A 13885-nucleotide genomic window follows, 5' to 3' on the forward strand; every position below is an offset into this window, starting at 1 on the left:
GAAATGTTGTGGTGAAGCAGGTAAACACGTAATTGAATTGTTTCTTCTAAAAACATACAGTGACTATACATCAAAATTTGCACAGTGCACATTATTGTTAAACTGCTGTGACTAATGGAAAACTCAAAACCATCTTTTAAAATGTACTCATTAATAGTAAATGCCTTCAGAAATTCGACTAAACAATCGGTCAAAGAATGGTTATTGGTTCAAATATCAGCAACTATTAGTCAAATAAGATATCCTTCTTTATGAATTTTAGTCAAACCGTATATAATACCTGGATGACTTCCTGATGGTCTAAAATACACATATTGGTTTTCTTCACTTTCAGTATCTATATTTACAGTTTAGCTTCCCTTTTGTCAGTGAGACTTTAATCAAGTTTGACTAATTTAGCAAATGACTTACACTATCTTTAATTAAATAATCGTCTTTATCTAAGGTTACAATACTATTTCTTTCTTGTGACCAGGAAATAATAGCTCTATCTCACTTTTACTTAAATTCTTTAAATATTTTACATTTGCTAACCTTGTCCTAGAAACATATTCATTATTAAAATCACTCAATGATATACGACTAACCCGAGTTCTAATACTGACCTGAGAGATTCTAAGTAGGTTGAGGTGACAATGTTCGTAAAAACTTATTCTCCATTGCAACAATTCACTTATATTTAGCAGTAACTTTAATTTCGAAATGCTGTCATCCTCACATCACCATGAGTTAATAACATTGCCATCTTGACCAGATAAAAAGGATAATAATTTTTTGACAGTGAATAATTTCTTTTATTACAGCCTTATTTATTAAAATACATATTCGAGCAACATATGCCTAAAAACTTAGTAAAATTGAGTTATAATTAATTATTATGTTTCTTACTTTATTTCTATATAAAGTGTGCAAATATTGTTGTGTATTGCTCACAACGGTGGCCCGGTATGGCCAAGCGTGTTAAGGCGTGCGACTCTTAATCTAAGGGTTGTGGGTTCACATTCCCGTCGCACCAAGTATGTTCGCTCTCCCAGCCGTGGGAGCGTTATAATGTGACGGTTAATCCCACTATTCGTTGGTAAAAGAGTAGCCCAAGATTTGGCGGTGGGTGGTGATGACTATCTGCCTTCCCTCTAGTCTTACACTGCTAAATTAGGGACGACTAGCGCAGATAGCCCTCGAGTAGCTTTGCGCGAAATTAAAAAAAACCAAACCAACCATTTCCCACAAAGGTGTTTATTTTTTCAAATTTAAATGCACATGCACATATTTTACCGCACAAAAATTAGAGGTAGTCAAATGTTACGAACAACATTAATTTAACATAGTTTGAAGAAACAAAGAATTAAATTGTTCTGGCAGATTTTGCCTTCATATAGTTTGAGTTACCATAATTTCGTGACGTATTCCTTACATAGTAATTTTAGAATCCTCCAAGTTATAGTATTGAACTTTTTGTTTCAATAATCACGTAAAACTAAACAAGGGTTAAATGTTTCACTTTCTGTAATTTTAAGCTCACAAATAAGAGAGAAAGAAAAACATATATTGTCTTATTGAATTCTTTCTCTTTGTGTTGCCCCAGCTAGTACAGCGGTAAGTCTTCGGATTTACAACGCTAAAATCAGGGTTTCGATTCCCCGCGGTGGGCTCATCAGATAGCCTGTTGTGGCTTTGCTATAAGAAAAGACACACCCCTTTGTGTCTCAGTGTTAATTCTGAAGAACTGCAGTGCTAAAAACGGAGTTTTAAAACGTATGGTGGGATCAAATAAAAGAAATAAATATGTCAATATTTACATCGTAAATATAATATACATTTAAGACTGGGTGAATTTACTGAAAAAAAACAAACAAATATTGGTATTAAAGACTGTTTAGAATATTAGCTTATGGATATTATGTACTTAACAAAACTGAAAGAATAGGCCACAGTTTTAAAGTACAAGACTTTATATTTAAAATACCTTACGCTAGATCATAATATAGTATGTTTTGATTTCGATATTTAGTTGTTCGACACATCCGACGAGTACATCATATCTTCTATAGCTTGACTTGTTCTTGTGAAAGTTTGATTTGTTTGTTTTGAATTTCGTGCAAAGCTACACGAGGGCTATCTGCGCTAGCCATCCCAAATTTAGCAGTGTAAGACTAGAAGGAAGGCAGCTAGTCATCAACACCCACCGCCAACTCTTGTGGTACTCTTTTGGAATTGACCGTCACTTTATAACGCCCACACGGCTGAAAAAGCAAGCATGTATAGTGCGACAGGGATTCGAACCCGCGACCTTCAGATTTCGAGGCGAACGCCTTAATCCACCTGGCCATGCCGGGCCCTTGTGAAAGTACAAGCCCCTTTATGTTCTTAATAAAATAGTTTTCAAAGAATCTAATTCGATCCAACTTATCATAGAAATTTATAGTTAATTATAACCAGTTTCCACTTATTCTCTGCTCACCAGAAAATACAACTAACCTTACAGTTAAATATTTCGTAAGTTAATTCATTTAATTAAAGAAGCAAATGTGAATAAGAAACGTGTTAGATCACGCATTAATTATGAAGAGTTTTTTATTTCTCACGAAGCATAAATATGTACAATAGGCTATTTGTGCAGTGCCAACCGCAAGTATTCAAACCCGATTTTGAGTCTTATAATAAATTAGACTTACCGCTAAGCTACAGAAGCTACTTTATAGTATATTATTTATATTAATTGTCAGTTACCATACTAAAAACGTGGTATTTAATTTATAAATAACGCTTACCATCATTTTCTACAAGATTAGAAAGGGTGTTAATCGTCATAGCCCAGCTTTCACTTCTGCCTACAGAATTCACGGCATAAACTGACACTTCAAATGACGTTCTGTACGCGAGATCTCGCAGAAAAAACACTGGCATTTCTGAAGTCAAATTTGATTCAATGGTCTCTAAGTTCTTGTCAAACACTTCGAGGACAAAGTGCTGTTTTAAACCACCGTGGTGCCCTTCTTCGCAAGATATTTGAATAGAGTTCATGGTGACATTTTGCACTTTGCAATTTTTTGGTTTTTCTGGTGGTCCTGAATGAGATGATTAAACAGTTTTAAGATTCGAAATATGAGAAAATTAACGAAGATTTTGAGTTATTTACCATTATCTGAAACAAACGAAATCAAAGTGAACGGGTCTAGAAAAATTGTTAACTTAAAGGAAGAGAATAAAAAATCTAAATAGTTTAAAGATTCAAATAAAGGAAACTCATTTAAAACGTTTCTGTCTTAAATATTACCTGTCCAAGGAGAACAGTGTTTCATCAGAGCGTATTAGAAAATGATAGATTTTATTAAATGAAGTTTGGAGATGGTAAATCGAGAATTACCCAAAACTGTACTATACTTCTGTTTGAATTTCTTTTCTCACAAACAAGCATTGCTTTGATGTCGATTTTGCTTTGTTTCATGAAACTGGTGGTTTCAATAACATACATGTCAGTATTCCAGCATCATATCATTGTTGTTCGACTGTTCGTCAAAAGGTAATTTCTAAGAGAAAATTGTTTTCATTTTGAGGCTAGTTAAATCCGAACATCACACGAGAATATTTCTGTCTGTGGAGTTTTCTACAAGGGAATTACCTTCTGAATAACTCGGAAATTATTCGAATCGGAAAATGGCAGTTTAAAAATTAAATTGAAGGATCGATTAACGTTATCTAAAACAGATGGCGCTTGTTAAACAGTTTTTAAATCATATATATAGATATATGTATACCTTATCAAACTTTATTAAATGAGACATATGATTCTCTATCAGCTTTTGTGAAACGTATTTCCCATTGAACAAAATACATTTTTGGATATAATTTTGGAAATTGATGCTTTCCTTATAATTTCTCTGCATGATCATTGTAACTTATTTCTGATTTGCTGTTGCTAAATGGAATAGACCAAATACACCGTTTTAAAACTGGTTAAGTGAAGATATTAAAAATAGTCGACGAATGTTAAGAAACTTTCATATTTTAAAATTATGTGCAGGCAAAATATATTTTAGTTCCGCCTTTGCTATTTCATATTTTTATTTATGGAATAATAATAACGAAAAACTTACAGGATATCATTGATATATAGGAATAATACGTAAACAATTAGTCTTATGGTTCAGACCAGCCTACCTACTGGTGTGATATTAAATGCACACGGAGTAATCTGAGGTCCAATCTTATTGCTGGCCAAACAAAATAATATACCATAATCTTGTAAATTTCGTGGAGTAAATGTTGCTATACTTTTCGTTAAACGACTTTTGTAATCTATTACATCAGAAGTTTCATAAGTGTTGTTAAAGCTCCATCGGAAGGAAACCTCAGGTGGTTCAGCGTCTACTTCACAAATGATCTGAAGAGATTCGAAGACTGCTACTCCAAATGACCTTACTTTGGTTGATTTACATATGGGAGCATCTGGAAATATTTAAAGGTAAAAACGTACGTACATGACATTTAAAAATACATACACATAGAAACTGACCTGAACCAACTTTAAACCATAGCTCCTAATATAAAGACAAAAACGAATATTAGCTATTTTTTGGAAGTAGTATGATAATTAGCTATTCTGATTTTTTCATATTAATGAGACTAAGAAAACCTTTGTATTCTGTTTTTAAAATAATCTGAAACAATGCATATTAATTTAATACAATGTATGTATAAATGTTATATAATATGTGAAAATAGCGATTTTCTGTTCATTTTATTCAGGCTCATTGTATTTGCTATTTACGTTTGCCTAAATGTTTGTGAGTGTTGTAATGTGTTTGTGGAATACAAATGCTAAATATATCAAATTCGTGAAGGTTTCCCAGAATTACATTTTATTTCTTTAACGTGTATAAAATGTTATAAGAAAGTGTGAGAAGTAACTAGCGAACCGCAATACCAGCTAGGGAAGATGCAGGCTTAAGGTCTATAGAAGAAGTAGCTTGTTAAATTCCAGTCATGACCTCCGAGATTATGAATTTATAGCTCTTGACGTGGTATGTTGAGAAAACTCCAGTAGTTACATATATAATGGTCAACGAAATGAGTCAATGTAAAGCAAAAAAAAAACAGTAAATGGAACTGTGATGAGATACTACAGATAAAAAGTCTGAGTTAAAAGAGTTGTCTCTATACATCCTGAGATAATTATCCTGGATGATTTCGCCAAAGATATTAGATAATGAATAGAAGTAAGTTCTGCAAGGAACAATAACAAAGTGGATGTTGGTTACAGTCTGAAAGAACAGTCCACTTCTTGATAGAAGATCCCATTTGTACCATTTTAGTTAAAAGGACTACTTTAAAAAGCATACTTACTAAACTTCTTAAGCAATGGAGAAAAATATTAATAATTGTCTATAATTCAGTGTTTTCGACTCTAAACAGCACTTCTCAGAATTAATCGACTTTACTTTACTTAACAAGTTGCACTGAGGATCTGATCTGACAACAGAAGATAACACTAATCCTGATAAACTAACTGAGTGCTATTTTTTATCTAATCTAACAGTATTTCACTTAAGGTTCAATAATATATAATGTATGAAGGGATAAAAGTGAATAAAACCAACTGTATTAGGAAAATGATAGATTTGATAATGATTAAAGTAATTACTGAAAGATATTTGAGAACTGTTAATGCAGCTATATCAATTATGACCGAGATAATTTCTCGTATTAACTTAATTCTTAACTAACAGAGAAAGCCTATAATATGAACGAGCATCTAGACTTTCAAAATCAAGAATTCAATGATTTAAATGCAGTGTTATTCCAAAATAGCTTTAATAGTTTCAGTATAAATGAAATGTTCAGCAGTGTATAATTAAGAAGCTATTTTACCGTGTTCAGTTGATTTTGTGTGAGTTCTTGATTCTCCATGTAAGCTTCCTCGCGTCAGTAATTTATGCGCTGCACTCGCAATAGCACGATCCAAAATCCAAAAATTACATTTGTAACGAGTGTATGTACAGTCTAAACCAGCGATTGAGCCGACGCGCTGTCCTCACACCCGTAACGGTTGCACTAGCATGGATATCTTGGCAAATGTCATACCTAAAAATGTCCAAACTAATACTTCTATGTTACATTTGTATGCACTTAATCCAAAACAGGTAAGCATTTTTTTTATACTTAGTATTTTTTTGGTATAATCTGACTCTAACGACGAAAATTTTCACTATTAAGAATTTATAGGAAAGTCCTCATCACTCGCTAAAACCAACCAGCATGGCTCGGCGACAAAAACAGTTGTGTTTGGTTGTATAAGTTAAATATTTAAATTATAATTAGCACAAAATGGCCTAAGCATTAAAAAATACTGTTTTAACTCCCTAGCTCAAATATACAGATAAAATAAGTGTAAAATAAAAATATTAGTAGAAAATAAAATCAAAACTGAGCATTTAAGTATTTCTTTTGGAAACTAAAGAAGTTAATATAAAGTTAGACTGAAACAAGGAACTTTGTTTCTTTTATATTACAAAAGTATGTAACAAATCCATGTGAATAATCCAACTTGCATTCAGATAATATACATCTAATGTAACTATTAAAATGAGTGTTCTCAAATTATGTAGCAACTTCCACCAGTTCATTTATCTATTGATTAATGAAGAGGTTACATTTGAGATATTTTTTGAATAATGAAGAAGCTATACCCTGAGCTCTCTATCAATTAATTAATAATTAATTAAGAATAAGATATGAAATTGGCAATTTTTTAAAATATATCGAAAACGACTTTTTTCTTCGTTTTGGCTTTAAGAATTAATCAATCAATAGTTTGTTTAATTTTTAAAATTACCAAAGTGATAATTCTATTAAGTAGTTGTTCTTTCTAGCTCTTTGGTGTGTCGGTGTAAATAAAATAATAAAGTAACGGAAAATATAATATTTTAAGTACATTCCACTAGAAGAAAATACATGGCACTTTCCCCCTTCCCTTCAGAATTTATAGCTGTGCAACTGTAACGGCCCTTTTTGGAACGGCTTATGTCTTTCAAAACCAAAGTATGGTTGTTAATTAGAACTCCTCTTGAGGTATTGTGTTGGAGCTTTTCACCTTCGAACACCCAGTAAATCCCTCTTGGCCGAGGGTTGGATTGAACGAGACATTCAAAGTAAATTTCAGAACCTTCTGTTACTGGCTGTGATTTTGCCTTTCCATGAAGCCCGAGACTGACTAAAGGGGCATCTATATAGAAAGTAGAGAATTTCTGTAGTGAATTTTGTAGATTACTTATTTTACAAAATTTCAATTTTAGTGATTTGCTACTCGAAATTTGTTTCCGAAAAATACATGCATTATTATATTATTATTATTATTATTATTATCAAAATATTATAAAGTACTTAAGAAAGATAAACATTTTAGGTATAACTTACGTGTGAAAATATAATTTATAACCATAAAAATGCCGCTTTTGAACATATCGAATAAACACTGCAATTATTTAAGTGTTACTTAATGAAGTAAGCATAACTATGTTTGTTGTTATTATTATTTTAGTGTAAGTATTATATTATATCAACTGATTCATGGAATATTTGTTGGGTTTTATACTTTGAATCCTCAAAAGTTTAATCAAACAATAGTCACGAAAGTAATTTTTACATTTGTTATGTTTTATTTTATGATATCTCTTTAACTTAAACATTTTGAGAAAACATTAATATAAAATACTTTTTAAAGTTGATGAAAATAATAAAATTAATGTTAACAGAAACCTTAAAAGTATACGGGAAATGTCGATGTATTGCGACGTCAGTTCTCAAGAAGAAATTATGTAAAGGCTCGAATTATTTTGTAACATGTATTATTTTTAGTTAATAAATACGAGAAGGATACAATGAAAACAACTATTGTAGCGTAATAGCTGCGAGTGCATAGAAAGCAAACAGTTCAATGCTAAAATTATGTAGATTAAATTTTGCTAATAAGCCTAATATTGGTAATGCACTAGACTACGGATGAATATCGATAAAAATAAAATAGACTGTGGATGTTTGTTTGTTTTCTAAATTTAAAACTGCAACATTAAAATAAATCATGTAATACGTTTAACAACATGTGATAGATACCTTAGTACTGTTTTATATTATATTCTATAGTAATCTGTTGTCGGCAAAGACTGACTGCGTTTACTTACAATATAGATTTTTTTATCTCTAATAAAAGTTTGAGGCCTAGTTATAGATTGACCACCTGGAGCTTAATTGTGTTGTTTAATTATTATTAAAAGTTTAAATAATAAACGGTTTGTATGTTAACACGAAACTTTTCTGTTTACTAAAATAAGTTTAAATGTGATAATAACCTATGCATGTACCATTTAGTAGTGATTATATAATAAAACATAACGGGTCTACATCAAGATAAATTACTAACTGCATACACGTATACCAATGTTGTGTTTTTGAATGATCATTCGTGCGAGTAATTTTTTTTACAGCTGATACTGAGTATTAAGTACTCGATGCTGAATATTTAGTTCACTAGTACTGTATTTATATTCCATATTAGTTATTTTTGTAAAATAACATAATGTATGTTACTCAGTTTAGATATATAACTAATAAACTTGCACTACCATAAATCAGTACTTTGCATGAGCACTAAGTTGTTTTGTGAAACCTGAATGACTGTTAGATATGATAAGGACACGGGAAACAAACAACATATATGATCAATGGTTTCTTAGGTAGGGCACTTTCTTTAATGTAAATGCATAATATAAATAAATAAAACGTTATTGCGCAAAATTAAAAACAAACAAACTTATAGTGAGATATTTCCTTACATTTATATGACAAATAAAACGACTATACAAATAGGTGATTTCAAAATTTTGATCATAACGGTAGTTGATTTAACTGTAAATATACTTTACGTAATATCCCCTCTATACTTCATCAAGACGGAATGATACACAACGTTATCTTCACGTTTTAGGGTTGATAACAAGAGCTCGTTAGATAAGAGGCTTATTTGTATCGTGAAACTCAATACACAACCTAATATTCGAGGGTATTAAAGGCAGATCTGATCACTTACAATGAATTATCAATTCACGATCTTCACGCAGTGTACTTCCAGGCATTAGCAAATTGTTTGCAATACAAGATAGAATTTTGTGGTTGTCTTCAACCGTTGGAGTGAATATTAATGTGCTAATGGTTGAATTGCCGTGATTGAGAACAGTAGTTCTGGCAGTCTGTAACTCAATATCTTCTTTCCACCATGTGATAGACGCTGGTGGTCGAGAACCGGCGCTACGACAATTCAGTTTTGTTGGAGTTCCTGCTGATAATGGTTGTTGAGCTCCTTCCATTTCTAGTAGCAAAGGTCTAACTGAAAGCAGCATCGATTTGATTCTAATATTGTCAAAGTTCTATTATGTCATTGATATAACAGTGTCACACTTTTAACAATACTGATTTTTGAGCCCGATCGTCATGACTTCCACATGACAAAATATTCTTGTTTATGTTTACATTCAGAAGAAAAAAAATACACACTAAATATAATATAACTTTTTTTTGTAAAATAAATAATTAAACTTTATTGTTGGGAAATGAAAATGGGTAATAACAAAGTAAAATCTTGACTTTTCTTATACCTTTTGAGAATTGTACTAGTTACACTCATGTATAGTTTTAGCGTTGAGATTTTGATAAATGAATCCAATTTCTAAACATTTTATAAAATACAATTCCGAAATAAGTTGTTATGGTATATTATTTTTCAGCGACGAGGAATTTAATAGTATATTGTTTATTCTATTAAAATATCTTAGATGACCCCAACAATGCGTAAATAATTTTGAAATGTGTTGAAACCTGAAATAACATCATTCACCAAACAATGTTGAAATGTATTAAAACATGTAATTACGCCTTTCATTCATGATATTCACTACGGAAATAGAGAATAAATTTGCAAGCCACAAAGCTCATTACACAGATAGTAGAACTGCCTGTATAAGGATGGCTCGGATTTTCCATTGAAACAGTATTTTAACTATATCCTCAATAGGTGATCAGAACTTTACAATATTATATAGTGTTTTCTTTTTTATAGCAATATATATGACTGAGTCGCAAGTTCTGAAAGAGTCTTTAAACATAGTAAAAGGAAATTACCAGACAATAAATATTACAGTAAGACCATCATTGTATTTAGAACTTCGTCTAAGTACAACCTTTCTATGTCTATTAAAACTCTGCTTCAAAAACCAGACATTGCAAACAAGTAAAGAAAACTTTTAAGGAAAGGAAGCGAATGTAAGGATGGCTGATGTGAATCCTTCAAAAACACTACAAACAAGATAGAAGAGATGGTATTTACACCATTACTACATAATTGCAAAGACAAGAATTAACATTTAGCAATATATGTAATTTCTCAGTCCCAATTGAGTTTAACCTGTTCAGTTTTTATCTGTTAACATTCGACTGCACTTAGTGTCTATTATATAGGGATGATGCAAATTTTTTCCCTACTATGTTGTTTTTTTTTTGTGTGCCCGGCATGGCCGAGCGCGTTAGGCGTGCGACTCGTAATTCGAGGGTCGCGGGTTCGCATCCCAGTCGCGCTAAACATGCTCCCCCCCTTTCAGTCGTGGGGGCGTTATAATGTTACGGTCAATCCCACTATTCGTTGGTAAAAGAGTAGCCCAAGAGTTGGTGGTAGGTGGTGATGACTAGCTGCCTTCCCTCTAGTCTTATACTGCAAAATTAGGGATGGCTCAGGTTTCTCATCCTGGTTGGGGGTTGTGCAATAGGCTAACAATTTACTCACTTAAAAAACTAGCCTGTTAATGAATCCGCAACCAATTGCGGCCCTATGTTCCTTCATGAACTCGAGAGGCATAATAATGTGGTTTTTATTGTTTTTGAAGGATTGATATTAGCCATCACTACATCTATTTTCTTAAAAAAAAAAGTATTTTTTCTTTATTTGTATACAATACGATTTGCTAGGGAAACTATAGATAACAGTAAATACCCCGATCTGAAAATAATCCACACCTACTGTGTATGATCATGCTTCCTAGACTGCTCGGTTTTCAGAATGAACAATATTTGTAATACAGAAGATACATAGAAAAGAGATGACATATCACTTCAATTCTTCTTGAGAACAGATAACCTGAACTTTTGAGACATAAGGCAATAAAGACCAAAAATAAGTAGAAACAAATCTGCAAACACGTCATATTACCTGACGTTAAATGTGCGTTTGACAATATATATAAAATATGTAAAGAACATAAGGTTGTAACAATATTCAAAAGCCAAACATAACACAATTGTACAAAATACACAACAAACCTCTTAAAAACCCAACGAAAAGAAGAGAATCATTTACTACAACCATTGTGAATGTAGACTCCAATTCATTGGAGAAAAAAAGAGAGATCAACAAACGTCAGAATTCTGAAGCATAATAGATGTACAGATCTATTTGTCATAGCTTATACATACGAAGAAAAAAGACCGTGTTATAAAACTAAACAAAACGAATATAATAGGATATGAGATATACAGGAGGAAAGAAAGAACGAAAGAAGGCATTTATTTACCTGTTCACATATACTCAGTCAACCTAGCTTAGAAATCAGCAATGCTTGGGTACCCCTTTTGAAAGCACTAAAATAGTTAGCTTATTCAATTTCCAACGAGGAAGACCTAAAACGAAAGGATAACATGCTATATTTTCTATCAAGGAAACACAGGATCGAATCTCGACCACTATAAATATCAAACAAAATCCTTCTCAAAATCTTACCCAACATGGCTGCAGACGTGTAGCCTAGATGTAAGATATAAGCGAGTTAGTCACTCACTAGTAAGCATTATTAAAATAATAAGGAAAAACACAAACTGTTTAGTCTTTAAATTCCCCGTTACACCAAACAGGCTCGCCCTTTCAGTCGTGAAAGCGTTATTATGTGACGGTCAATCCCACTGTTCGTTGGTAAAAGAGTTCGCGGTGGGTGGTGATGATTAGCTGTCTTCCCTCTAGGTTTACACTGTTAAATTAGGGACAGCTAGTGCCAATAGCCCTCGAGTGGCTTTGCGTGAAATTCAAAACAAACCAATTAGACTTTAAATTTAAATAATCATTTAGACTAAAAACCACGGGCCTAAAATATACTCATCCTACGTCCTAACATAATGTTACACAATTAATATAATTTGCATTGAACCATAAGGAACCAAACTGAAATGCAATTTGTAAAACAGCAGTTTATTACTTGGACTTTCTAATCTTTTTTATTCATTAATACTCCTCGTCCTCTCACCAATTGATTAATAACCAATGTTTTGAAACAATAAAAAAGATATTTGCTAGGTTTCCATCTCATTCATCGAAATAAGTTTATAGTAAATAAAAAAATAAAACGTATTAAATCTATGATTCCGCTAAACCTTTAAATTAGAAATATGGTACTTACAATTCATATCCAATGTTACTGTTGATGACAGCGAAGAAGAAATATTGTTATTCGAGGCAAAACAAGTAAAAGAGGCCATCAGATCGTGTCTTCTCAGTGAAGAAATTGTCAGCTCATTGACAGTAATCCCTTTGTCTGTCAGACTGTAGTCATTATCTAACACTACAGACTCTCTCCACCAAGTCACTGTAGGCATGGGACTACCTTTAATAAAATACACCATAGTATAAGCTGTCCTAGCAAATTTATTGCTGTAAAATAAGCTAGGTTGAAAAAAAAACAACAAACACAACGGATATATTTATTTAGGTTAAAAATTAAACGTATATGTTTAAATATAACATAACATGTTTCAATACACAATTTATTACGTTCAAGTATAAAATCCATAGAATCAAAATAACCATACTTTCTGCTAGGAAAACAGACGTCGGTGCTTTTTGAAGCACAGTTGTAAACTCGAATGATAAAATATTTGATTTCTAAAATAAAGTTTTATAAAGAAATTCTTTTGAAAATTTTTAATAAAGATATGCCAATAACATTCCAATAAAGAAACTACGGAAAATATGTTATTTTTAGATGCTTTAATATTGTGTTTCTGTGATTTTGGCTACTGACAACAGACGTTACGTTAGTTAGACAACACTACTTAGAAAGGATGAAACATTTTAAATGTATTAATTTCGATTTATATATGCAGGATCAATGCGTCTCACAATTGTTAACAACGTAGATATATTCTAGCTTAAGCAAGCTTTGTATGGATTATGTTGCTTAATATTTTATGAAATGTTAATTTTAAAGGGTTACTGCTACAGACAACAAAATATTGCATTTATTGAAATCTAGCAAGTAAATATCACACATAATAAAACAGCAACAGTAAAGAAATGGCATTCACTATAGTGAAATAAATAACGAAAATAAATTGCAAAACAAAGTATTAAAGACGGAGTTTGAATTAACTCTGTATTATATGTCTTTAACATTCAGTGAAAGATATAGAATTAAACAGTTTCATTTGTAAAGAGAAGAAATCACAATAATTATAAACACGTTCTGTAGAAACCACAATAATTATAAACATGTTCTGTGAAAATCATAATAGTTATAAACATATTCTGTAAAAATCACAATAATTATAAACAAGTTCTGTAAAAAATGACTTGTTCTTAGTCTTCAGGGCAAAATCATATAAAGTTGTGTATGTCGTGGGGAATCAAGTCCCAGATTTTAGCGTTGTAAAACCGAAAACCTACCGCTGATCTTAATTATATGTCGGGTAGTCATGATTTCCTATGTTATTAAAACATTATTGAAACGTATCACTAAAATACAACAAGGAATAGTATAAGTAGCTTTTTCTATATTATGTCTGTGTTAACGATTTT

The 13885-nt window shown here is 31.7% G+C and overlaps 1 protein-coding gene across 1 annotated transcript in view; it reads right to left on the reverse strand.

Annotated features, from left to right (window-relative positions):
* The window catches only part of LOC143233147 (nephrin-like), a 55722-nt gene that overhangs the window by 15799 nt on the left and 26038 nt on the right, over positions 1-13885 (reverse strand). Inside the window, exons 3-7 of the mRNA XM_076469087.1 lie at positions 12492-12695; positions 9086-9382; positions 6935-7225; positions 4162-4449; positions 2772-3068 (exon numbers count right to left, since the gene is read on the reverse strand). Of these exons, the coding sequence (XP_076325202.1) occupies positions 2772-3068; positions 4162-4449; positions 6935-7225; positions 9086-9382; positions 12492-12695 (1377 nt within the window). The remainder of the gene's footprint in view (positions 1-2771; positions 3069-4161; positions 4450-6934; positions 7226-9085; positions 9383-12491; positions 12696-13885) is intronic.

This window comes from Tachypleus tridentatus, chromosome 12 (genome assembly GCF_004210375.1).
Source record: "Tachypleus tridentatus isolate NWPU-2018 chromosome 12, ASM421037v1, whole genome shotgun sequence".
NCBI classification, from domain to species: domain Eukaryota; kingdom Metazoa; phylum Arthropoda; class Merostomata; order Xiphosura; family Limulidae; genus Tachypleus; species Tachypleus tridentatus.